A 27,653-nucleotide genomic window follows, 5' to 3' on the forward strand; every position below is an offset into this window, starting at 1 on the left:
AGCGCACTCAGTCTCATGTTTAAGTATACGTCTATTCTACATATAGACAACGCACTCACTCTCATGGTTAAGTATACGTCTAGTGTAATGTAGATGGCACACACAGTCTCATGTTGAAGTATACGTCTACTCTACATATAGATAGCGTTCTCAGTCTCATGTTGAAGTATACGTCTAGTCTACATGTATAGCACATACAGTCTCATGTTGAATAATACGTCTATTCTTCATGTATATGGCACACTCAGTCTCATGTTGAAGTATACGTCTACTCTACATGTAGATGGCGCACTCAGTCTCATCTTGAAGTATACATCTAGTCTACATATAGATGGCACACCCAGTCTCACGTTGAAGTACACGTCTAGACTACATGTAGACAGCGCACTCAGTCTCATGTTGAAGTATACGTCTAATCTACGTCTAGTCTACAAAAAGATGGCACACCCAGTCTCACGTTGAAGTACACGTCTAGACTACATGTAGACAACGCACTCAGTCTCATGTTGAAGTATACGTCTGATCTACGTCTAGTCTACATATAGATGGCACACCCAGTCTCACGTTGAAGTACACGTCTAGACTACATGTAGACAGCGCACTCAGTCTCATGTTGAAGTTTACGTATAGTGTACATGCAGATGGAGCACACAGTTTCATGTTGAAGTATACGTCTAGTCTACATGTAGATGGCGTACTCAGTCTCATGTTGAAGTATACGTCTAGTCTTCATGTATAGCACACTCAGTCTCATGTTGAATAATACGTCTATTATTCATGTATATGGCGCACTCAGTCTCATCTTGAAGTATACGTCTACTCTACATTTAGATGGCGCACTCAGTCTCATGTTGAAGTATATGTCTAGTCTACATAGAGATTGCACACCCAGTCTCACGCTGAAGTACACGTCTAGACTACATGTAGACAGCGCACTCAGTCTCATGTTGAAGTATATGTCTAATCTACGTCTAGTCTACATATATATAGCGCACTTAGTCTCCTGTTGAAGCACACGTCTAGACTACATGTAGACAGTGCACTCAGTCTCATGTTGAAGTATACGTCTAATCTACGACTAGTCTACATATATATAGCGCACTCAGTCTCCTGTTGAAGTTTACGTATAGTGTACATGCCGATGGAGCACACAGTTTCATGTTGAAATATATGTCTAGTCTACATGTAGAAGGCGCACTCAGTCTCATGTTGGAGTATACGTCTAGTCTACATATATGGCACACTCAGTCTCATGTTGAAGTATACGTCTAATGTACAAGTTCATGGCACACACAGTTTCATGCTTATGTTTACCTCTAGTCTACATATAGATGGCGCACTCAGTCTCATGTTGAAGTATACGTCTAGTCTACATGTAGATGGCGCACTCAGTCTCATGTTGAAGTATATGTCTAGTCTATATGTAGATGGCGCACTCAGTCTCATGTTGAAGTATACGTCTAGTCTACATGTAGATGGCGCACTCAGTCTCATGTTGAAGTATACGTCTACTCCACATGTAGATGGCACACTCAGTCTCATGTTGAAGTATACGTCTAGCCTACATGTAGATGGCGCACTCAGTCTCATGTTGAAGTATACGTCTAGTCCTCAACATATTGATAGCGTACTCAGTTTCATGTTGAAGTATACGTCTAGTCTAAATGTAGATGGTGCACTTAAAGTCATGTTGAAGTATACGTTTATGTAATGTTTGATGACCATTGTTCCAGGAAATATCGAGTTTTCGTTCAAGGTCACTGTGACCTTTGTCTTTGACCCAATAACCCCTAAAATCAATAGGGTCATCTACTGGTCAGGCCCAACCTCCAAGTCAAGTTTGAGGGCCATAGGAACAGACATTTTCATGTTATCCCTCAGACACCCTTTTAGTATTCAATGTCATTGTGACCTTGACCCTTGACCTGATGAACCCTAAAATCAATAGGGGACTTCTACTGCCCATGCCCTGCTTCAATGTTAAGCTTGATGACCATATGTCCAGGCATTAATGAGTTATCACTCGGACAAGCTTTGACAACCTTTTCACGTTAAAGGTCACTGTGACCTTGACCTTTGACCCTTAAATCCATTTCTTCAACTGGTCAGGTCCAACCTTCATGTCAAGTTTGATGACAATAGGTCCAGGAATTGTCGAGTTAACACTCGTGCAAGCTTTGGTCTACCGAAGGACGGACCGACCGACCGACATGTGCAAAGCAATATAACCACTCTTCTTCGAAGGGGGTCTTAATTAAAAACATTTGATGTAATACATCATTGACCAAGAAGTATAACCATGTTTATAAGTACTTAGATAATGCTTTCATTAGATATTCATATCACTATACGTTAGTGTCTGTGTCATTGATCAATTATCTAACAGAAGTTCTATCAATTGTACCAGCAAATAAATTGCTATCTGGCTTTTGAGTCCTGTGCACTTGACCTTTACTGAGAACAAGGTCGGAATATACCATCCGCATCACGTCTCGAAGCGGTAAATATTTTTGTCAAGGTATCTCAAAACGCTTCCATTAGTTGAGGAGCAGACTCGAAATAGACCTTTGAATGGTGTGATCTTGACCTTAAATGTACCTCGTCAGATGTATGACATTGAACGTTTAAATACGCTTCGGTAGAACGGAAGATGGCTATATGACCTTGACTTTTATTTGTGACCTTGACTGGCCTTGAAGGTAATTGACATGAAACATCAGCGCAATGTTATTTAGAAATCCTTTCAGCAGTGGTCGAGTTGGAAGGTACAATATATGCCACCAAAACATGCACACTGCACATGGCTCGATTTGGTGAGCATCTTCCATTAAGAGGAATTAATAGGGAGCAAATACGACATGGCGATCGACGGCCAGACAATAACACATGGATACTAAAATATCAGTATCCCCTTCCATCTCGATTAACAACACAATCAAGTATACAGCAAAAAAAAACACTATAAAACAGTTTACAATTTATTAGTGTCCATCTTTTGAAATATAATTTCAAAATTGGTGAATATATCTAAGGATTTACAAGAAAAATACAGATGTCAATATGTCATGGCATACCCATAGAACATACATTGAACTGTAAAGTGTTAAATTAACATTGCTCACCTGATCCCATTCAAGTGTGAAATAAGTGTTTTCAGGGAGAGGGCAATTGTGACAGTGGGTTAGATCCTTCCTAGTGACCAAGTTTTTTTTAATATCACGGATGACCCAATTGCAAACCTTACCTTGCTGTAATAAGTATACATTCTGACCAGGTTTCATATAGATAAAGTAGAAAATATGGTGTTTTAACAATGTTTCCTATGATTTGACTTCGTGACCTAGTTCTTGAACTCCGGTTACCCAGTTTCAAACTTGACATAGACTTCATAAACACAAACATTCTGACATAGTTTCATGGTGATCAAAGAGAGAATGTAATCTCTACAGTGTTTTCAAAGTTTTTCTATGATTTGACCTAGTGGTCTGGTTTTTGACCTTTGATTACCCTATTTCAAACTCTACCTTAAGATCATCAAGAATAACATTCTGATCAAGTTCCATAAGTTCAGGTCATAAATGTGGCCTATAGAGTGTTAACATGCACTCCTATTAATTGACCTGGTGACCTAGTTCTTGACCCCACATGACCCAGATTCGAACTTGGCCTAGAGGTAAGCAATTTAAACATTCTGACTAAGTTTCATGAACATACAGTCATAAATGTGACCTCTAGAGTGCTAACAAGCTTTTCCTATGATTTGACCTGGTGACCTAGTTTTTGACCGCACATGACCCAGATTTAAACTCGACTTAAAGATTATTAATATAAACATTCTGACCAACTTTCATGAAGATACAGTCATAAATGTGACCTCAAGATTGTTTACAAGCTTTTCCTTCAATTTGACCTGGAGACCTAGTTTTTGACCGCATATGACCCAGATTCGAACTTGACCTAGAGATTAATAATATTAACATTTTGACCAAGTTTCATGAAGATACAGTCATAAATGTGACCTCTAGATTGTTTACAAGCTTTTCCGTCCATTTGACCTGGTGACCTAGTTTTTGACCGCGCATGACCCAGATTCGAACTTGACCTAGAAATTATTATTATTTACATTCTGACCAAGTTTCCTGAAGATACAGGCATAAATGTGACCTCTATAGTGTTAACAAGCGTTGTCTTTAATTTGACCTAGTGACATAGTCTTTAACCCCAGATGACCCAATATCGAACTCATCCAAGATTTTATTGAGGGTAACATTCTGACCAAGTTTCATTAAGATTGAGCCCAAATTGTGACCTCTAGAGAGTAAACAGTCAAATTGTTGACGACAAAGGACAACAGACACAGGGAGATCACACTAGCTCACCTTGAGCACTTCGTGTTCAGGTGAGCTAAAAATGAAAACAAACACTGTTGGTACCATCTTCTAAACAAACATGTGATTTTCTTACCATAAAGATTCTTATCTCTGCTTACATCTTTTTAACATAAATATGTCTTTTGATAGAACATAATTCACCTTAATTGAATAGTGCGAACAGTTTCAGACAAATAACTAAATAATGTCAGAATCAGCCTTTATAAAAATTATTCAATACATGTATGCTCCATACAATAAAAATGGATATAGGCTTAATATGAAAATGCATAAAAAGACATTACAACTGCTAAAACTGTCATTGAAAAGATGTCAAATATGCAAAATGGAATAAATAATCAATATAGCTGATACAAATGATAAAAAAATATTAATTTATTCAATGAACAGTTGATCTCTAATGCGGTGCCAAGTTATCAACAACACTTACATATAATAGTCATTCTCCATCAACAGTAATTCAGCTAACTCTTAATTAATCAAAACAATAATAATACAAAAAATAACAAACAAAATTGTAAAAAGCCATTAACCCCCCAAAACGAAATATAATCGTATGGTGTCAAGAACAGGAATAATAGATTGGTATCACCCAGGAGCTAGACAGGAGATGTTGATCTTACAACTTTCAAACTGAGGGGTGCCTGCAAGACCATATTAAGCCCTTCTATAAATTCAGGTATTTACTTAAGTCTTGCATGCACCCCTTTGATATATGAAACCACCTGGTACTTTGCATTCTTAGGTGACATACCGGTAATGAATTTACAATTAAAAGTATATAAAATTCTATTTGACTACCAATTCATACCAGTACAGTAATTTGATTTTAGCGTCATTGCCTCGAAACATTTAAATGTGGGATTAGCTCACCCCACAACAAATGTAAAGCATCATATGAATAACATACATAGTCAATTTCAACACTATTCCGTTTCCAATACATCAAACTGGGCATTAGGGCAAACTTTATTGAATTCTTCAAATGCTTCTGTCTGATTAAGGTTATGGACCTTCTGAAGATGGTGTAGAAATGCCCCCTCAAGAGGGAATTTCTCTTTACAATACGAACAAGCCACCTTGCACAGTTTTTGTCGTATCTTCTTGGCCTCTTTATTCAGCTCTAACGCTTCAGTTCCCTCTATATTATGCACCTCGATCATGTGTATCTTGTAGTCTGGGGCTTTGCTGAATGACATTCTACACTGTACACAGGAATACTCGTACATTCCTTTGTGGGAATTCTCATGAATTCTCCAACAACGTTTGTCCTTAAATTTCTTATGGCAATAGTTGCACGGGTACCTGAAGCCACCATGTATGACAAACAAGTGGCGCTTGTATACATTGAGCTTGACAAATTTCTTCCCACAATGCTCACATGTGTGTTTCGCATCAGTGTGACTTGACTTTATGTGATCCCTGAGAGAACCCTTCAGCTTAAACTCTCTGTCGCATATATTACATTTATATGGCTTTATACCATGGGTCTTCACTTGATGTTTACTCATAGCAAGCTGCCCTCTACACTTAAAGTTACAAATAGGACACTCCTCTTCAGGCCTAGACTGACAGACTAAGGAATGAAACTTCTTCTTTGCTTTTGTTTCAAAGTCCTTCCTACAGAAGGGACACCTCAGCCCTTCATCTTCATCCTCACTGCACACCCTTTCTCTCGGTCCTTCTATATTCTTCACACAAAAAGGTCCATGCAAGTCAACCTCTATCTCGCTCTTAAACTTCTGGCCGCACCCTTTAGGGCACTTGGAGAAATCATTATCCTCCACCCTTCCATGGGTCTTCTTGTGAGCATACAAGGTACTCCTGTTGTAGAACTCCTTGTCACAGATATTACACACTAGTGAATGTTCTACCTTTTTCACAGCTGCCCTAGTCTTTAGTCGTTTGACAGTAACCACAGTTCCAGAAGGGTTTTCATACTCCCCCTCTTCCCAGTATCTATCTGCCTCAAAATCGTCTTGTCTAACTGCTGTACATTCAACTTCATCCTCTTCAGCCTCTGCATCAAAATCATGATAAGCCTTGTGTTGCTGGCAATGTATCTTCAGCTCTTCTTCACTCGGGAACATTTTGTTACAAAGGGAACAATAATACAAAAGAACTTTATTTGACTGCTCTGTCTTTTTCTCGACAGCAACTTTCTTTGTTGTTCTATGTGACTCAAGATGTTCTTTCAAAACAGTCTCAGGTGGAAGCTTTATATTGCAAATTGAACAAAAGTATCCATATTTCTTTCCAAGGGTGTCAACATCTATGTTACTAATATTTGGACTAGTGCCAGACTTCTGTTTTATCCTTATTTTGACAACTTTGGTTTTTGGACTTTGTGAACCTTTTACTTCTTTCTTGATCTGCAACCTAGAGCTTTTTCTCACTGGTGTTTCAATAATTTCCTGCTTTATAGAGGGATCCTTAGATGCAACGGATGTGCCATCCAGTTTGGCCAAATCTATATCATCTGATATGCTTTCAATATCTGTTGTAATTGTGCCAACAATCTGATCACCTACATTTTCTTCAATGTTGCCTGCTGGCCTAACCTCTGATTCTCCTTCCACATCAGCTGTCTCGGTGTCCATCTCAGCTATCTCATCTGACCTCATGGCTATCTTTTCATTTCCATCCTCAGTAATCACCTCTGTATCATCATTATGTGGCTCTACTATGATGTAATCATTATTTTCTATCGGCTCAGTGTCCATAGTAACATGCCCTTTTGTATTATCATCATTTTCCATTTGAACTGCAGCTTCAACTAAAGCATTCACAGCATCAAAATTTGATGTATCAGTATGTACAGTTTGCTTGTTTCCAACTGGCTCAAGAGTTGTGTAGACCTGTCCATTCGAAGTCATTACCATCATTGACTGTGTTTGTATGGCATTATCTGAAGGAATGTCAGAGGTTTGGCTTCCTTGACTAGAGGTACCATGTACCAATCTATCCCCACTCTGCGCATGCTGCTGTTGTTGTGAAGCATAACTCTCTAATTCTTGTAAATCATCATTTGGAATGTTCATGGATTGGAGGTACTTAGCAACTGCAGGGCTGTCTTTCAACATTGACTTCCTGAGCTCCTTAGCAATTGTGTCAGACATTCCAGTCTCTTTGTACTTGTAAACTTCCATCTGACGCCCTGGCTTTCCATGCTTCTTCTTCATCATATGCCTCCTGGAATCAAGAACCATCTCAATAGCCATCTCATCGAGACCATCTACATTTGGAACCTCCTCACACGATGTTTCTGCTTCACCAAAACGTTTGTTTGAGTTTCTATCTAAAGGAACATGTCTAAGGAAAACAACTGCACATTCAGCCAGTCTGCTTACTCCATTCTCTATAATAGGTGCCTGGACATTGGTCACTGTTTCTCCTGATTTCAAATTTCTTCCTCTATTCCAAACAAAAATTTCATTCAATGTGCTCAACTTGCTAACAGTTGGAACTGTAGCTTTAAGGTATGCTGACAAATTGCTTTGTGCTATTGATTCCTTTGAGACAGCCGGTTGTGGGTTGGAATCTGGCTTCTGAATGGTTATATATTGAACCTTGGAATCATCGGATGGGTTCAACTGAAGACCAACTAGACTTGTTCTTTCTGAAATATCAGGCTCTTGGACAACAGAAGAGGAAATAGAAGCCCCACCTATCTGGACATTGAAATTAGTAAGAGAAACAGGAATTTGTGACATATTTGGGAAAACACTTAGGGGAACAGATTTTTCGTCAGCGAGTGTCACAACTGTGTTATCGTCCTGCTGTGTTTGGTGGTCGTACATGATAGCCACCTGATCGGAGCCGATTTGCTGGTCCGCTGCTCCCTGCTGGTCTGGCCCTGTCCCCAGGTCCACCAGGGCTGATGCTGTTGTGGCCAAGTTGTAAGCCTGGCTATGGACATCTCCAGAATCAGCAACCTGAAATGTAGCACATAACCAGATTAAAATTTGACTAGAAATGCTGCAATTTTTGAGAAGTGATCTTAAACTTTTTCCTACCAACTACCTAAATAATATCTAAATTATCTAGCTTTATGCCAAGTTTATCACTATACTAAGTTTAATCATCTTCTTAAAGATACTAAGGCCACTACTTTTATATAAATTGGTTTACAAAACCGGCAGGTCTAATTTTCCGAAAAGTACAAAAAAAATAAAAAAATGAATTTCACTATTTTTTCAAAATTATTTTCCCGACCGTATTGATTTTGGTGCGAAAACGAAAGAAAAACGCACAGATAAGAGTACGAATGCAGTAGATCTCGACTGGTTTGTTGTTCCGTGGCCGTATTTGCCAATTTATAGTGATAGCATGTAAGCCAGTCAACTGTTATGGCAGCGCTGATGGCAATGACGGAATTGACGACAGCAGTCATTCTTTGTATGAAATAATTAATTAAAATATGCAGGAGTTGTTAAAATAACAATAGCAATAAACATTGGCAAATTTAACAGCCGACACAAACAATAACTGTCACGTGATTGTTGTTATTCCCCGCCAATTTAGGTCATGGAAATATTGTTGTTTATAGATAAAAAATAAAAATGTCAGCGGCTGCCATCGAATTAGTAGACACAAATATCTGTAAATTATGTGTGAGAAAAACATTTTATAACATTTTATGGTTAAATATCAAATAACAGTGCACTAAGTGTGAGTGGTGAAATCGAAAGTAAAATTTCTAAGTTGACACCGGTGACCTAGTTTCACAAGTTCGGTCGATGGTGTTTATGGATTTGAAATCACAAAATGGTTTGGAAATACTTGTTATTGAGTCAATGTTAAGCTTGTGTTTATTCTAGATTACATATTTATTCATGTTTGGGTTAATAGTAGAGTAAAAACAATGAAAGAGTTGAACACATTTCTCAATGACATTTTAATACTAATGCCATGAGTTGTGTGCAAACATTTAGATAAAATAACACGAAAACTATTTTGAATAAGTCCATTTCAATGTGTCATGAACTTGATATTTCTCTATAAATGAGATGTGTTGTTGTAACCAAGGAATACTCTTTAAAATGAAAAATAAACAAGCATGAAGTATAGATGCTCTGTGAACTCGTGTATACACAAAATGGCGGAGTTGGAAGAAGATGAAAATATCCGATACATAATTATGGATTTCTCTGTTACTATCATTGGTACATAAAGTTAAGTCACATGCTAGATTTATTATTTTGTTATGTGATTTTTATGTACTGATGTGGTAATTTGCTGCAAGATTTGAATTTGAAATGGATTTGGTGAACATCCCATGGTAAATATCCCGGTCCGAAAATATCCGAACTTAGCATGGATCGAGTTACACACAACTAGGACCCACCATGGTAAAGGTTATTAAAACTCAAATCTAGGTCAAGTTTGGTTTTTAGTTTTTCAGGAATTGCTTTCACAAAGTTAAAGCTCAAATGTCTTCATAAAATGTTACTTCCTTATTTACAAAATTGGTAATTATTTCACTTTATTGGCATTTTCCAATATTGAAATAACTGAAACAATGTTTAGAAAATAGTATGTATTGTTTTAATACAGTGCAATTTTTTTTGTATTTTAATGCGTAAAATTGCCTTCTCTTTTCTTTCAATTTAATATTGTTCAATTTATTGTTCTGTATTCACTTTTGCTTTAACATACCCTTGAAGCTTAACAAATGTCTTGCTGAGTGATATTCAATGTATCTTTGATAAAAAGTGTAGTTTATACATGTAAACATGTTTTATAGTCAATTTCATTGATGTTTTATATGCACAGTATGTAAGATTTAAACTGTGTATTTAATTAGAACTTTGAAACTTTGAGTGTATTAAAACATGCATTAATAGCAGTTTAAAAATTTAAAATGTCATGTAAATGATATAAATTTTCAATGTTTTTATATTGTTCTCTGATTTTTACCCTTCAAGAGTATATTTTGTGACTTTTTTCCTTTTTTTTTTTTTTTCGACCGCCCGGTGGACATTTTTCCCAAAAGTTCTTGTAAACCAAAAAATAAAAAAGGAGTGGCCTAAGCTAAAAGTTTATAGATATTAATATAACTATAAAATATCATCTCCTCAAACTATAACACCTTTGACACAGACTACCAAATGGCTTAAGACCTCAAATACATGCTGCAATTAATTATTGAAACTGCATATCCTATAACCATAATTAAAATAATATAATTATGATTGAAATGATATTATTAGATTAAACTAATGAAATAATTTCATCAATATATGAACAAGACAAAATTCACACCTCTTTATAATGATTGTGACTCATTTAATGGCCATAGCTCTGCTGTATCTGGGCTTCACCAGTGGTCGAAATTAAAACAAGCCCACAAGCCCTGCACTGGTAAAACTAGAGATTGCATTTTTGAAAAAGCGCTTGTCTCCCCTATTGTGTGGTCGTAGCTGAGAAAAAATAAATGATGGACATGAAATTTGTAATTTTGGACTGGCGATGAACCAATAGTGAAGTTTTGTTTATTCACCCGTATTAAATAGTGAAGAGAAAAGTGTTGTTGATTAATCTTGGAAAATATAAACGAAGTTTGCATTGTATGAAGTTCCTGGGCGCAAGCCTTATTCAGTTATTGATCAGAAACCATTTATCAGCTCAAGGTCATCATGACCTTGACCTTTGACTTACTGATCACAACCTCAATAGGGATCATCAACATAACCAACTTGTATACCAAGTATTAAGTTCTTGGGTGCAAGTGTTCTTTAGTTATTGAGAGGTAACCTTGAGGTGAAGAAACGGTTACCTCACAATAACTAAAGAACACTTGGGTGACCTCGACCTTTGACCTAGTGACCCCAAAATCAATAGGGGTCATCTAATAGTCATGACCAACTAGCATACCAAGTATGAACTTCCTGGGTCTAAGTGTTCTATATAGTTATTGAGCGGAAACGAAGTGTGACGTACTGAGTGACTGATGGACTGACTGACAGACAGGGCAAAAAAAAGAATGGGGAGACATAACATCTTCTGGGCTTGTTAAAATATTGAATTTTATAGAGCAGGGCTTGTTAAAAAATTCCATGCCAAGCAATTCAAAAATGGCCGAATCGCGAAAGCCCGACAATATGCGCTGCGTCACTATATAGTCATCAATCTGTGAAAGTTTGGTAGAAATTGCATGTAAACGTAAGAGGAGTTGTTGCGAAGAAACAAATATTAAATGTAAAATAAAGGGCAAGTACTCTTTCAAAAATGGCCGAATCGTGAAAGCCCGACTATATGCACTACGTCACTATATAGTCATCAATCTGTGAAAGTTTGGTAGAAATTGCATGAAAAACGTAAGAGGATATGCAAAGAAACCAATTTTAAATGTAAAATAAGCAAAGGGCACTAACTCTTTCAAAAATGGTCAAATCACAAAAAAAAAACACAATATGTGCTGCTTCACTTTATGATCACCAATCTGTGAAAGTTTGGTAAAAATCGCATGAAAAACGTAAGAGAAGTTGTGAAGAAACAAATTTTAAATGTAAAATAAGCAAAGGGCAATCACTCTTTCAAAAATAGTCGAATCAGAAAAGCCCGACAATATGCGCTGCTTCACTTTATGATCATCAATCTGTGAAAGTTTGGTAGAAATCGAATGAAAAGCGTAAGAGGAGTTGTTGCGAATAAAAAACAAATTTTAAATGTAAAATAAGCAAAGGGCAATAACTCTTTTCAAAATGGTCGAATCAGGAAAGCCCGAAAATATGCACTGCTTCACTTTATGATCATCAATCTGTGACAGTTTGGTAGAAATCGCATGAAAAACGTAAGAGGAGTTGTTGCGAAGAAACCAATTTTAAATGTAAAATAAGCAAAGGGCAATAACTCTTTCAAAAATGGTCGAATCGGGAAAGCCTGACAATATGCGCTGCTTCACTTTATGATCATCAATCTGTGAAAGTTTAGTAGAAATCGCATGAGAAATGTAAAAGGAGATGCAAAGAAATGAATGTGGGACGGACGGACGCACGCACAGACTCACAGAATCGTGCCTACCATTACTTTATCCTCTCACCTTTTCAAGGCAGGGGATAAAAAAGGTCAAATCGCAAAAGCCTGACAATATGTGCTGCGTCATTGCGAAGAAACCAATTTTAAATGAAAAAATAAACAAAGGGCAATAACTCTTTCAAAAAAGGTCAAATAACAAAAGCCTGACAATATGCCCTGCGTCACTATATAGTCATCAATCTGTGAAAGTTTGGTAGAAATCGCATGAAAAACGTTAGAGGAGTTGCGAAGAAACCAATTTTAAATGTAAAATAAAGAAAGGGCAATAACTGTTTCAAAAATGGCCGAATCGCAAAACCCTGCAATATGCGCTGTTTCACTATATAGTCATCAACCTGTGAAAGTTTGGTAGAAATTGCATGAAAAATGTAAGAGGAGTTGCGAAGAAACCAATTTTAAATGTAAAATAAACAAAGGGCAATAACTCTTTCAAAAATGGTCGAATCGCAAAAGCCCGACAATATGCGGTGCTTCACTTTATGATCATCAATCTGTGAAAGTTTGGTAGAAATTGCATAACAAGAGGCCCAAAAGGGCCTATGCTCTACTGGCATGGCTTTTGTGGTCATATCAATCCAGAGCATGTATGTATGGGTAAAAGGCAACAGACACATGATTTATGTTTTGTGTTTGGCTTACCTGAAAACGTAGCACGTTCAACATCTGAGCCCAGAAAGTATTGTAAGCAGATTAGTTCCATGAACTATTTTAATATGTGCCAAGGAAAAGTCATCTGACAAAAAAAAAATGCTTTCAAAACTGTACTCAAAGTAAAAATTTCTGTAGTTTTAAAAGTTAAAAAAAGTTGGTCAAAAGGTCAAAGTCAAGGGCATCCTAGGACAACATTGATCAATTTGAACAAACATTCACAATCAATTGTGCTGAGATGGATGCACGAACACACAAAAAGATTTTCAAACCTTTCCAGTTTTATGTTTACCAAACCTGTGAACCCTGGGTGTGGCCAGTAATGACACCAGGTGCATATCTTAAACATTCACAACCAATTTTGTTAAGATGAATGCGCAAACTACAGAACTTAAAGCTAAAAAATGGCCTGTGGGCTTTCAACAAGAACAAGGCAGAGTAATTCACAAAATCAGCTGCAGAAGCAAAAAGCAAATTGTCTCTCAAAATCCTAGACTTGCAAATTGTCTCCCTTAACTCTAGACTTGAATTTACATGTACATGTAAACTTGGCTAAAAATAGAATTCGCTCATGCAGACCTGGCTAAAAATAGAGAGCATTTCTTTAAAACTTTCATGGCCCATAATCTAGGCATTCATGGGCGGATCTGGCTGGTTTTCGAAAGGAACCGAGCTCTAATGGATATCTAGATACTGTACAAGTTTCATTGAGATACAATAAAAACTGAAGACTGTATCATGTTCACAACCAATTGTTTACACAATAGCATTTTTTTATACTATCAAGGGCCATAATCTAGGCATGCATGGGACGCACGAACGCACGGACGCACGGATGCACATACTACGTACACATTACCATCGCATAAGCTCTTCTGGCCTTTGGCCAGTAGAGCTAAAAAACATAAGAGGAGATGCAAAGAAATTAATGTGGGACGGACGGATGCACGCACGCACGCACGCAATCGCTACCATTACTATATCCCCTTGCCTTTTCAAGGCGGGGGATAAAAATCAATTTTAAATATTGAAGGCAACAAACCTCAACATTCACTATGTTATTCTTGACTGCCTCAGTGATTGGTTCAATAATCTTTGTAGTTTCATCATACGAGAAGGCTGAGTAGTCATCGTGTAGGAACACATGGTTGGTCAGGTCGCTGATGTTGATCTTGGCGTAGCAAACACCACACGTGTACACATCATCAGGGTCCTCAGCTGAAGTCTCCATAACCACACAAACCAAGCACTACAGGAGGAGAAAGCCACTGTAATGTAGAAAGAAGTTTGAAATTGAAACAATGATAATAAAGGCCCAGGGTACAGGGCAGCAATAAACTTTTTAAAAGTTTTATTTAGTGTTTCCACTACTGTAACAGATGTCTTACGACAAAATAACTCCGGTTAAGTTCAGTGGCCCAATTTATTGATTTACAAACCAAAGGGTGTATACATGTTTGATGCAGCAGATACTGATCTCTGATAGGTCATTGGCAGGCTTTTCACCTACAATCTTGTGATGGGTTATTGTGACAAACATAGTCTGTATTTCATATTTTTGACTATTCATTTTACTGATCATCAATTTAGGGGATTTAAACTGTTTGCTTAAAGGGAAAAATGGTTATGCTTTAGCATGCCGTGGTTTTTTAAAAAACTGCCTCCCACATTTATTATGACCTTTACCTTTTGTGAAAAAGTCAGCTTTTTGAATCATCGTGAATGGTGAACTGTTTAAATACAAATGATGGCCTTAAATTTCTCACCTGAATGAGTTTTAAGGCTCGGTAGTGATGCAAAAGTCAATTAAGGGACTAAATTTTTAAATGTTTTAAAAAATCAACTTCTATTTAGTTTTGAGGTTCAATATTTAATAAGCATGACTCATATATCTGATGCAACATGAAAAGCTATAATGAGGAGTTGAGCATTTTTACAAAAGAATATTTTATCAGATTTCCAATCAAAAAGCACTTACGTTTTCCCGGAAATGTCTTCATACAAAAAGAATATGTTTTTGTGTTAAATTTATCGGAACTGCCCAATCAATTATGTCTTGTAATTTAGTGTTGATTGCAGCTATTTTAAAAAAGATATATGCCTTTTTGTAACCCGGAAATGAATTTCATCCACAAAATTTCATTATTTTTTTTAATTACTTTCTTCACGGCCTCTAAACGCCAGCTCCACCACTTTACGGTGGTGCAAAGAAAAAGAGCTGTCGACACTTCCGTGGTGGAGCTGTGCCCTATGTTTACATGAACAAACCTGAGTATGATTTATATTTTATTTGATAATTTCATTTAACGGACATATTTCGAACAAACTGTGGTGCCAGGTTTTTTTTTTCGGACTTGTGCATATTTTAAGATCTGATTGCATAGCAAGTACATTTCGGTGCTTACACACCCCGTAAGAACATTCTCAGGCATGCGAACATAACTGTTATGTATAGTACCTATGCCGAAACACAACAAAATTGATAAGCACTTCTTAAAAAGGAAAAATGCACATATTTATAAAAGTGGTGGCGCTGTTGCCCTAGTGGTGGCGCTGTCGAGTAATAGTGGTGCTATCGAGTATGTTTTGCGCTTGAAGTAATATAAAAAGTTAACGCTTTTGGAATGAATACAGAAGTTGCTATGTTTATCATTCATTGAACATTATGCTGGCTATGCATACTACTTGCGGAAACAAAACTCTTCTCGAACTACCTTAACCTTACTGAAAACTATTTCGAAAACAAACGGCTAGGTGCTGTTAATTTTACCATAGAACTATAAGTATCTATCATGTATGGTATTTGTTTTCAAAACTGTAAACGGTTCAAATTTCAATGCTGTATCTTCAAAAATAAGAAAGTAGGTCAAAAGGGGTCAGGCCAGTTTTGTCCCTTAAGGCATAATTTGAGTAATCTGGAGGACCACTGCATGATGCTTAATACAAAATAACAATGCTCTTGGCCAAGCGATTTCAGATAAGACAATTTTCAAAATTCCTATAAGTCTATAGGAAACATGTGACCCCCGGGGCGGAGTCAGTTTTGACCCAAGGGGCATGATTTGAACAAAGTTCATAGAGGACCACTCTATGATGAAACATACAAAATATTATGGGTCTGGTCATAGCGGTATGAGACAAGAAGATTTTCAAAGATTTCCCTATTAAAATGAATGTATGTAAGAAACTTGTGACCCCTGGGTTTGGGCCAGTTTGGTAGTAGACCACTAGACAATGTAACACACCAAATATTGAATCTCTAGGCTCATGGTTTTTGTCAAGAACTTTCCTTTTGGTTGCCATGGCAACCATTTTGCATGGAATTAATTTCTTCAAACATTTTTGAAAAGGCGCCATCCAAGGAACATCCCAGTGATTTTGTATCTAAATTGGGCAGGCGATTTATGAGGAGAGAGTGTAACGATACCTGAACAAACTGAACTCCTTCTCATTGTGCTGTACCATTGAATTAAGTTTTATTACATTCCATCCAGTAGTTTTCAAGTTATGCAGCGGACAAGAAAAAGTAACAAAGGGCAGTAACTCTGTAATTGGCTGAAATAGAATTGCGGTTCCTGTACACTGCACTTCCTCTCATTATGATCTATCACTGTATGAAGTTTTATTAAATTCCATCCAATAGTTTTCAAGAAATGCTCCGGACAAGAAAAAGTAACAAAGTGCAGTAACTCTGTAATTAGCTGAAATAGAATTGCGGTTCCTGTACACTGCACTCCCTCTCATTATGATCTATCACTGTATGAAGTTTTATTTAATCCCATCCAATAGTTTTTAAGTTATGCTCCGGACAAGAAAAAAGTAACAAAGGGCAGTAACTATGTAATGAGCTGAAATAGAGTTATAGTTCTTGTGCACTTCACTTCCTCCCATTATGATCTATCACTGTACGAAGTTTTATTGAATTCCATCTAAAAGTTTTTAAGTCATGCTCCGGACAAGAAAAAGTAACAAAGTGCAGTAACTTTGTAATTAGCTGAAATAGAATTGCGGTTCCTGTACACTGCACTCCTTCTCATTATGATCTATCACTGTATGAAGTTTTATTTAATCCCATCCAATAATTTTTAAGTTATGCTCCAGACAAGAAAAAAGTAACAAAGGGCAGTAACTATGTAATAAGCTGAAATAGAGTTATGCTTCTTGTGCACTTCACTTTCTCTCATTATGATCTATCACTGTATGAAGTTTTATTGAATTCCATCTAATAGTTTTCAAGTTATGCTCCGGACAAGAAAAAGTAACAAAGGGCACTAACTATGTAATAAGCTGAAATAGAATTGCAGTTCCTGTACACTGCACTCCCTCTCATTATGATCTATCACTGTATGAAGTTTTATTGAATTCCATCTAATAGTTTTCAAGTTATGCTTCGGACAAGAAAAAAGTAACAAAGGGCAGTAACTATGTAATAAGCTGAAATAGAGTTATGGTTCTTGTGCACTTCATTTCCTCTCATCGTGCTTTACCATTGTATGAAGTTTTAGTAAATTCCATCTAGTGGTTTGCAAGTTAATGTCTGGAAAAAAAATGACAGCAAAAAACACACAAATAAACGGCAATAACTCCGTAATTAGTTTAGGTAGAGTTATGGTTCTTGAACACTGCACTTCCTCTCACTGTGCTTTACCATTGTATGAAGTTCCAATGAATTCCATCCAGTACTTTTCAAGTTATACTCCGGACAATAAAAGTAACAAGGGGCAATAACTCAGTAATAAGCAAGAATAGAGTTATGGTTATTGTACACTGCACTTCCCCTTAATGTGCTTTACCATTGTATCAAGTTCCAACGAATTCCATCCAGTACTTTTCAAGTTATACTCTGGTCAAAAAAGTAACAAGGGGCAATAACTCAGTAATAAGCAAGAATAGAGTTATGGTTATTGTACATTGCACTTCCTCTCATTATGCTCTACCATTGTATGAAGTTTGATTACCATTGGATAAAAACACTTGATTTTATTACATAAAATGAAAACTTTAACGCAAAATTGTTAACGCATGGCCGCCCGCCCGCTCAGTTTTCACCATTTTATAACCCGTAATTTTTCGATGAAAAATCCAGCTAATAAACAAGCATAAAGTATAGATGCCCTGTGAACGCATGAATACACAAAATGGCGTAGTTGGGAGAAGATGAAAATATCCGATACATAGTGAATAAAATTATTATGGATTTCTCTGTCAGTTAACTATCAGTGTGTGTATACCACGTGATAAATTGCGTCATAAATGCTACGTCAGAAGGCAATATTTTGCTTCGGATTAAGACTTTGAACAAGGATAACTTCACTAATTCTTCACCATTTTAAATGAAATATAGCGCAGTCTACGCCGCTCACGGAGCCCCGCCTTCGGTCTTTTAAAAGAGTTTGTTTTAGATTTTAGTTTTTTAAAACACTTCGATAGACCTTTTCACAATACGGCCGTCCGACGGAGCACTGTCAAAACATTATTTTGAAAACAGGTTTATCGAAGTGTTTGATGAAACTAATCATCTTATCAAACTTCTGTTACGAAGGCGGGGCTCCTTAAACGGCATAGACTGCCCTTTGTTTAATTTAAATTGGTGTAGTTAATGAAAAGTTATCTTTGATTCAAGTCTTTAATTTAGGTAAAGTGTTGCCTTCCGACAGAGCATATATGACGTAATCTTTTACGTGGTATACACTGGTGATGGGCCGATGTTGATTATAAGCGAAAGTTGATCAGAAAGCTTCAAAATCGGCGATAATCGATTGTAAATTATCATAAGCGATTATCGCGGAACATCAAACAAATTTATCAAGGGAGGTAATTCAGTATTCATTTACAATCTTGCCGACATTTCCGCTCATTTTTCTTTGGGTACAATTCATAAGAATGGCAGACGACAATGAAGATATGCCGTACAATTATCCGGGTGGAAAAGCAAAATCCAAAGTCTGGCTCTTTTTTGCATATAGAAAAATCAAACCAGGACCTCCAACCAAAGAAAGCCTTGACATAAGCAAGGCGTATTGTTGCCTTTGCGAAAAGGCTTACGCAAAAAAGGTATACAGTAACTAGATCACAGGTGATGAGCAAGAAGAGATGTAGAATGAACCCATATCTTATTGACCAGACAATATTTCTAAACAAACTTTTACTGGTAGATTCATACTGGTGACTTTGAAATTTCCGATGTATACATTTCAGTTTAATGTTTTTTCTTTTTAACTTAAAAATATATTTTTTACTGATTTATGTTTGTTAGTTTCTTGAAAAATAAATATGTAAGTTCTATTCTTTGGTTTATACATTAAATTCAGCTTACAGAGACGAAGTGATACCCATTACCTTCAAGTATATCACTAGCAACCACTGCTCTATAATATCTGATTATAGCCGATGTCTAATCGGTTGATGGTCTCCCGATTGTAACCGATAATCGATTGTAAAACTCAACTGATTGCCCATCACTAGTATACACACACTGACTATCATTGGTACATAAAGTTAAGTCACATAATAGATTTATTATTTTGCTATGTGATTTTTATGTACTGATGTGGTTATTTGCTGTAAGATTTGAATTTGAAATGGATTTGGTGAACATCCCATGGTAAATATCCCGGTCCGAAAATATCCAGACTAAGCATGGATTGGGTTACACACAACTAGGACCCCGCATGGTAAGGGTTATTAAAACTAAAATCTAGGTCTAGTTTGGTTTTTAGTTTTTTAGGAATTGTTAAAATGTTACTTCCTTATTTACAAAATCGGTAATTATTTCACTTTATTGACATTTTCCAATATTGAAATAACTGAAACAATGTTTAGAAAATGTAATGTATTGTTTTAAGGCCAAAAAAAAAGTTCTTGTTTCTGGTCATGGGCCTCAAAATCCTAAGGGTCGGTAGGTAGGGATTTTTTTATATTTTTTAAACGTTTGGATCGGAATGTTGAATGTATTGTCTGCAAGCAATAGCACAGTACTATCAGCTCCCTTGAGTAGGATCAAATGACTTGAGACTTGTTTGTTGTAAAAGCATCCAATTTTATTTATATAATAAACAACAATATAAATCATCTAGTTCAAAATACTATGATGTAGAACCTATAAATAGCGGGGAAATACCTTTCGTTACTAAAAATAGCAACATCCTGTACTGGCCACCGAAATATGTTAGATGTTCGTAGCAAACTGTTACGAAGACTGCCGATATATTTCAATGTTATCGAAGTTGTACCGATAAGTGTTGAGTTAACAAGAGCCGTCGTAAGACAGCCGGCTCGACTACGCCGCTTTGTCTTAGAATACAATAACGATGTAATAATACCAAGTTTGGTCTCTTTATGTCAAACCTAACTAAAATTATTCGATACATAAGGTGACTTTGATGCTGCCCTCCCACCAGCCCGCCCAAACAATGACGCAAGTCATTCAAATAACTTGATTTACCATTATGAAAATGTGGTTAAGAATATTCAAATATGCCTTTCATAAGAAATTAAAAATAAAATAAAAAAAATTCAAGGGCAATAATTTGTATTTAGGATTAAAACAGAGTTATCTTTCTTGTTGTAAGATGGTCGTAAATAATTTTGAATTTTATTATGTGCATTTAATGAACGGTATAGAAGTTTTTTTATTAAAATCCCAACTTGCCCTTAACTTTTACTTGCCTAAAAACTTTAACCTAAGTCAATCAGGGGCTATAACTTGTATTAAGGATATGGAGTTATGTAACATCATTGAGTGATGGTCCTGAACAATTGTGTGAAGTATTAAGTCAATTGAATGAAGCGTATAGAAGTTATTAAACAATATCCCAACCTGCCCTAAAACTTTAACCTAAGTTCCATAGTCAATCAGGGGCCATAATTTGTATAAATGATAATATGGAGTTATCTAACCTCATTGTGTGATGGCTCTGAACATCTGTGAGAAGTATTAAGTCAATTGAATGAATGGTATTGGAGTTTAAGTGAAAATCCCAACTTGCCATAAAACTTTAACCTGCCCTAAAACTTTAACCTAAGTCAATCAGGGGCCATAACTTGTATTTAGGATAATATGGAGTTATGTAACCTCATTGTGTGATGGTCCTGAACAACTGTGTGAAGTATTAAATCAATTGAACGAAGGATATAGAAGTTATTAATAAATATTCCAACTTGCCCTAAAACTTTAACCTGAGTTCCATAGTCAATCAGGGGCCATAATCTGTGTAAAGATTAGAATGATATGGAGTTATCTAACCTCATCATGTGATGGCCCTGAACAAGTGCGTGAAGTATTAAGTCAATTGAATGTAGGGTATTGGACTTATAAGTGAAAATCCTAACTTGCCCTAAAACTTTAACCAGACGCCGACGCCGACGCTGGGGAGAGTAGTATACTATAGCCCACCTATTCTTCGAATAGTCGAGCTAAAAAGGATGCATGTATTATTTGTTCTCTCAATCTGATGCATCCTTGTTAAAACCCAATATGCGATAACATTTTTCTCGCTTTTACTTTTAGTTTTGTTTTCACCTTGGGAATTTTCCGGAGGTAAACATTCAGCGTTCCTATAGCCAGTATCCCTTTATTGTTCCTTTATAAAAATGGCAGAGCAATCAACATGTTATGTAATAGAACTTAACTGTAGATTGACCAGTATTTACATCAAATATTCTCCTTTCACTTTCATTAAAATTGACAGGAAGTAAATGTAAAAGCACCTATTTCCCGCGCTTTTTGGACCATGTGCATGCGCAGGAGAGCTAGACGAAAATTGTTTATTTTTTTTATGCATTTACATACTTCCAAGATTTATCTTTTATTTTTAGCTAATAGATAAAATTGAATTAAATAACATTTCAATTGTTGATATAGAAACATTGTTGTTCTTAGATAGCTAAAACTGCCGAAGATATCCATTTACATAATGGCGGAGTTATTCACGACATTAAATTTGACTGCTGTTAATGGACAGGGTTGTTCACTTGTCACTTGGGGCGTTAATTGCAAACGACATGTGTTTACTTTAAAGACACTTTAATTGAATAAACAAACATTGATCTTCAGTTTCAGGACTAACGACTCTTACACTGAAATTCTCTCGGGTCAAAGGTGACACTTGCGAACTTCGGGTCATTGACGATATCTCACGAGTGGTAGGGTCCATTGAAAGCCCTGTTTAAATATCCTTGTCAGATAGAATGGTTTATTTTTCGTATCCATTACTATTCTCCCGGAATCGGGTCTACAAAAATCAATTTTGGGGCAAAAAAAAAGAACGGTCAGGGGGTAAAAAGAACGGTCGGTCGGGTGACCAGAAGCAAGAACTTTTTTTTTGGCCTAATACAGTGCAATTTTTTCTCTTCTTTTTTTTTTGCATTTTAATATTGGTCAGTTTTAAGTGTTCTGCATTCACTTTTGCTTTAGCATACCCTTAAAGCTAAACAAATGTCTTGCTGGGTGACATTCAATATATCTCTGATAAAAAGTGTAGTTTATACATGTAAACATGTTTTATAGTCAATTTCATTGATGTTTTATATGCACAGTATGTAAGATTTAAACTGTGTGTTTAATTAGAACTTTGAAACTTTGAGTGTATTAAAACATGTATTAGGCTACACCAAATTAATGTTTAGTTCCTTGGATTTTTGCCCAAAAAAATTGGTGCGAGCGAGCGAAAAAATAAATAAATAATTTTTTGTCAGTTTTCATAAAAACCGAAGCGAGCGAAGAGCGAAAAATATATTTTTCCTTACATTCAATATGAATAAGAAAGATTGTTCAAAATAATTGCCCTTAAACCCATTTTAATGTCATCTTGAACTGAACCTCTAATGGACATTGGGAAAATGTCGGAATACATACTATTAATTCATTCGTGTTTAGTACAAACATTATTATATGGATAAAATTAATTTCTTATATAATATGACGATCATTCATAATAATAAACAACCCTGCTTTTAGTAAAAAGTTTGAAACGACTTATATAAATCTATCTGAATCAGTTTAACATCATATGCAACTGTATTTAGACATAACTTAGGATTGATTTTGGATTTGTAAAAAATGATCACTTACACAGGCATTATCAAACATCAGACTCCATATAACATAGACTAAATTTTGTTTTTATTATCACAGGAAATGCAATGACATGTGCTTATTAAAACAAAAAGAACAAAGGTATTTTTCAGAGTACTTTTTTTGGTTATTTAGATGCTTTTATGCACCAGCCAATTGTATATGCCCCCCCCCAAGTCCGGAATAGCGGGGACTTTGACTTCCAGTCTCTCAAAACCAGGGTAAAATACCCGACCTGCAGGGACACACTGCTGGTAAAATCCCTGCCAAATGGCCCCACTAGGCACTGCGGGGCCACCTGAAAGGTAAAAACACAGCCCATTGCCTCTGCTATCCCCGGTATACCCCTGGAATAAAGCCGAAGGGTGGGCGGGCAGTGGTTACAATTGACATTAGCGCATTACAATCCCGGATTATGCTGCAAATAAAAACAAAATATAAGGTGATAAACTTAGGCTTATTATGTTGAGGTATATCCAGACCAGTGTTTATATCGCTATTCGTGAAAAGATATTTGTTCAAAACTGTTGTTTTGTCAGAATTTGATCAAAAATGAGCTTGATGCATCAACTTGGACCAAACAATGAATCATGTTCCAGTTCAGTATACATCTCATCTTCAGCATCGTCGTAACGAGGTAAAATCTTGGTCCCTTTTATTATGACTTGAATAAAATAGTACTAAGTTGATCATTCCGATTTACATCAGTGCTCCAGCCAGGATTTGAAAAGGGCAGGGTGGAGTTTTGAAAAGGGCAAGCTACATGAGTCTTGTAGGGGCAATTGGGGGAGGGGTCCACCCCTGTCACAAGTTTTTTTTTTTGTTTTTTTTTTGGGGGGGGGGGGGGGGGTCTCCCCCTATAATTTGTTTTGTTTTCATACTGTACTCAATTAAAATCATTTTCCATGATTTCCAGACTTGAACAAAATGGTGTTTTTTTCTCAAAATTTAGAAGGGTGTATTTGAATAGTAGTATGATTGTACTTGTTTGAATCTTCTTTAGTGCAATGTCAGATATTTCTCAAAAAAAACATGTAAAATAAAGAAAAAAACAAAGACAGGTAAACATTTGAAGCAATCAAATAAATAAATACACAAAAAAAACAAATATGTAGGGGACGAAACTTAGTTTGGTACGATCTGGATTGGGTACGAATGTTACATTCAGCCTGTCTGTTATTTAATTGTCTTTGGTAAAATAATGTTTAATATGCTAATGTTTTAGAATAAAATGACAATAAAAATCACTGCCCTTGCTTAAAAAATCACTTATAAAACATAAAACATTGATAAATTAACTCCGAAATTTGTTCTGACAAAATGGCGGTTTCTGCGATTTTTGATATGATCGTAGACATGATAGGTAAAAGCTACATAAAGCATCAACATATATTTGTGGGAAACAAAGAAATTGTCATCATGAATATTTTACAAGTAAGCTTTCAAAACATTTACTGAAAAAGTGACGTATTTGATTGTGTTAGCGCCACCTTTGTTATGTTTAATTCGGCAGTGACCGTCTGCTTCAAATCAACAATGTTTAAATGGCGAGTCTCGTCTGTACAATATAATTAACAATTATTTTAATAGATTTAATTGTGCTTGACAACTTTTTTCACCATCCCTTCGCATTTTCTATCGCATTTTACGAACTTTCATCATTGAATGAACGAATTCTCAATGTATATTCTGATTGGCTGACATTTAATAGCTCCGCCTCCTGCCGATGTTTCCCTATTTGGCTATTCTTAATTATTGGATTAAAAGATGACCGATTATGAATACACAGGTCGTCTGCTCACTACACATATACACAATTACCTGTCATATGACTTGGACAAGGCACATTGGAAGATGAAAGGGTAGTGCGGCATATTTTAAGCAGTCAATGTGGGCATGGTGACACCTAGCGGGAACACTGAATTGTCATAAGTATTACGTAATTTGTCTCAATTATAACAGCGGATTAAGGGCTGCCAATCTTTTGCAATGATTTCAATAGTAAAAAGGGCACTTACAGGATAATTGGTGCTATTAGAGCATTTGTGAAAAGGGCAATACTCAAAAAAGGGCAGGGCGGCCAGAAAAGGGGCACGGGCGCTGCGCCATTGAAAAACGGGCTAGCTAGAGCACTGTACATTCAAAACGAGTCACTAATTACGCAATATAATCGCTACCAGTCTCAGATACACATGCTTTATTGCATAATGATTGCTTTAAATAATGATCCTTTAGTGCATGCGACGATCAACAATGACTTCAAGCATGCTCAAAACATATTTATTGTCAAAAATAAGATTTAATTTCCAAACTTTGAGCCACAATGTTTATACCGGAAGCCGCCGTTATGACTAAAATACGAAAATAACCTATTTACTACGATACTACGCAATACGTACACATTACCATCGCATAAGCTGTTCTGGCCTTTGGCCAGTAGAGCTAAAAAAATTGAGTGTTTGAATTTGTGACCTTAGCCAGTATTGTTTTTCATATGAAAAAATAACATTAAATATAAAAATATAGGGTACAAAATGACTATAGGTTGGGTATGAAATGACTATCTGAAGGTAACAAAATGATCAAAAAATCAGACGATATGAAACAGTCAGGGTATGAATATAAACCCACAATATGGCCCTTAACACCTTTTCCGTATGTGTCATATTGGCTGCGCTAATCTCTGCGTTTCGACCCTTATGTGGGTAGACTTGGTGATCTATCTTTTAGCCCATTCAAAAATAAAACGCGGTCGATGCAGATAGAGGGCGAAACAAAGCAAAACAGAGTATCAAGAACATTTCATTGAAATACTCGGCATTTATAGACTGAAACAGAAACCTTTATGTCTAACTTTGAAACATAGGTCGCGATGTATCATATGTCCTGTCCGAATGTTTACATTTTCTTACCAAATCAACAGGAAGTTGAGAACTTTCGCGTTGTAAAAGTCCTCACCAAAACAGACACGCCATTAACTCAAGTGCGTGGACTAACTGAATTACTGAAAAATTACAGGACGGATTTAAATTGAGTCTTTTAGATCAAATTTTATCAAAAGTGAAATGTCCTGTCCGAATGTTTACATTTTCTTACCAAATCAACAGGAAGTTGAGAACTTTCGCGTTGTAAAAGTCCTCACCAAAACAGACACGCCATTAACTCAAGTGCATGGACTAACTGAATTACTGAAAAATTACAGGACGGATTTAAATTGAGTCTTTTAGATCAAATTTTATCAAAAGTGAAATGGTTGGTAAGAGGAAACAAATGGCCGAAAATACCTTATTTATAACAGTAAAAACATTTTTCATCCGTTCTACAGATACAATTGAGGTGCAAAGTGGATATTATCAAGTCGGCACCCTTAATTTCAATCCATGTTTTTGGTCAAAACCCCAAATGCAAAAAAACAAACATATACCTTATCGTTTTATTTTCATATTAAAAAGGTAGCAAATGCACAGTTAAAAAGGAATATAAAACAGAAAAAACATTAGAGACCCATTAATGACACAAACAATTCTAATTTAGTAGTATAAAATATTCCTTATAAGTTTTAACAAATTAAATTTAGGCAGGATTGGCAGTATATTTTACAATTCTCTCATCTGATAAGAGCAAAGCCATTTTCAGTATCATTATATGAGTTAAACATTGTTTTAACACTACTAGCTTTTTGAAGCAGTAACTGATGAATTTCAGTATATGTTGAACAGTTAGGTAGCACATGCATTTCATCTTCTATCTCAATACTACAAATTGGACAGATCTTATATTATTAACATATAGACGTTGCGTACGTTGTTGGCGTACATCGGGAATTTGTTAATTTTTTGCAACTCAATGCTTCATGAAATTTGTTATAGAAATACGATTGTTGATATTCTTATATGACAAGAAAGGCAAAACTGTCGCCCAAATAGTAAATGGGATTGCATGTAGGTTTATTAATTAGTATAAATTTAATTCGACATATAGCAATAGAAAACATCACAAAAACGTCAAGTAAGATGTAACATAATTTACCAATGCGCATTGTTTAGCGGCTTGGTAAATTAATAAAATTATTTTTTTCGGCCAAAAAAGAAGACTCGGTGACGTGACGTCAACTATACAGTATATGACGTAGTTTTAATCATATGCAGTTCAAGATTTCCGGTAATAAAACGGCAAGCGAAAGACATATCAAGTTGAAAAAGTAAGATTTTGTGTTTTCCCGCGACCAGATTTGTTAAAACTTCTGTATTTTGTTTATCTATTGTATGTTTTCTATAATATTTATGTCGACAAAAAGTACATTAATTCTACCTTTTAATTAGTAAGTGTTTGTCCTATTTTGACTCTGATTTTAGCCAACATCGTACGCAACGTCATTATAGCCTTTCATATCTACCTGTCTCTAACCTTATTGGCGCAACGCCACTGCTGGGCCCACTTTCATTAATGGTCGCATCGCAAATCCAGCAAGGTTGCAAGTCGCAGTCTAATTTTGCGAT

The 27,653-nt window shown here is 36.0% G+C and overlaps 1 protein-coding gene across 3 annotated transcripts; it reads right to left on the minus strand.

The window, feature by feature from the left end:
* Window positions 1–2,965: 2,965 nt before the first annotated feature.
* On the minus strand, window positions 2,966–26,142 carry LOC128234352 (zinc finger and BTB domain-containing protein 11-like). Of its 3 annotated transcripts, none has more exons than XM_052948548.1 (3): window positions 26,067–26,142; window positions 14,122–14,347; window positions 2,966–8,326 (listed from the first exon to the last, which is right to left on the minus strand). In XM_052948548.1, the coding sequence occupies exons 2-3, from the start codon at window positions 14,308–14,310 to the stop codon at window positions 5,318–5,320; spliced, it is 3,198 nt and encodes a 1,065-aa protein (XP_052804508.1). In that variant the 5' UTR covers window positions 14,311–14,347; window positions 26,067–26,142; the 3' UTR covers window positions 2,966–5,317. The 3 variants fall into 3 exon arrangements, with proteins under 3 accessions (XP_052804508.1, XP_052804509.1, XP_052804510.1); XM_052948549.1 differs by lacking the exon at window positions 26,067–26,142 and adding an exon at window positions 26,009–26,061; XM_052948550.1 differs by lacking the exon at window positions 26,067–26,142 and adding an exon at window positions 23,390–23,440.
* Window positions 26,143–27,653: the final 1,511 nt, after the last annotated feature.

Source organism: Mya arenaria, chromosome 5, assembly GCF_026914265.1.
Source record: "Mya arenaria isolate MELC-2E11 chromosome 5, ASM2691426v1".
Lineage (NCBI taxonomy): Eukaryota > Metazoa > Mollusca > Bivalvia > Myida > Myidae > Mya > Mya arenaria.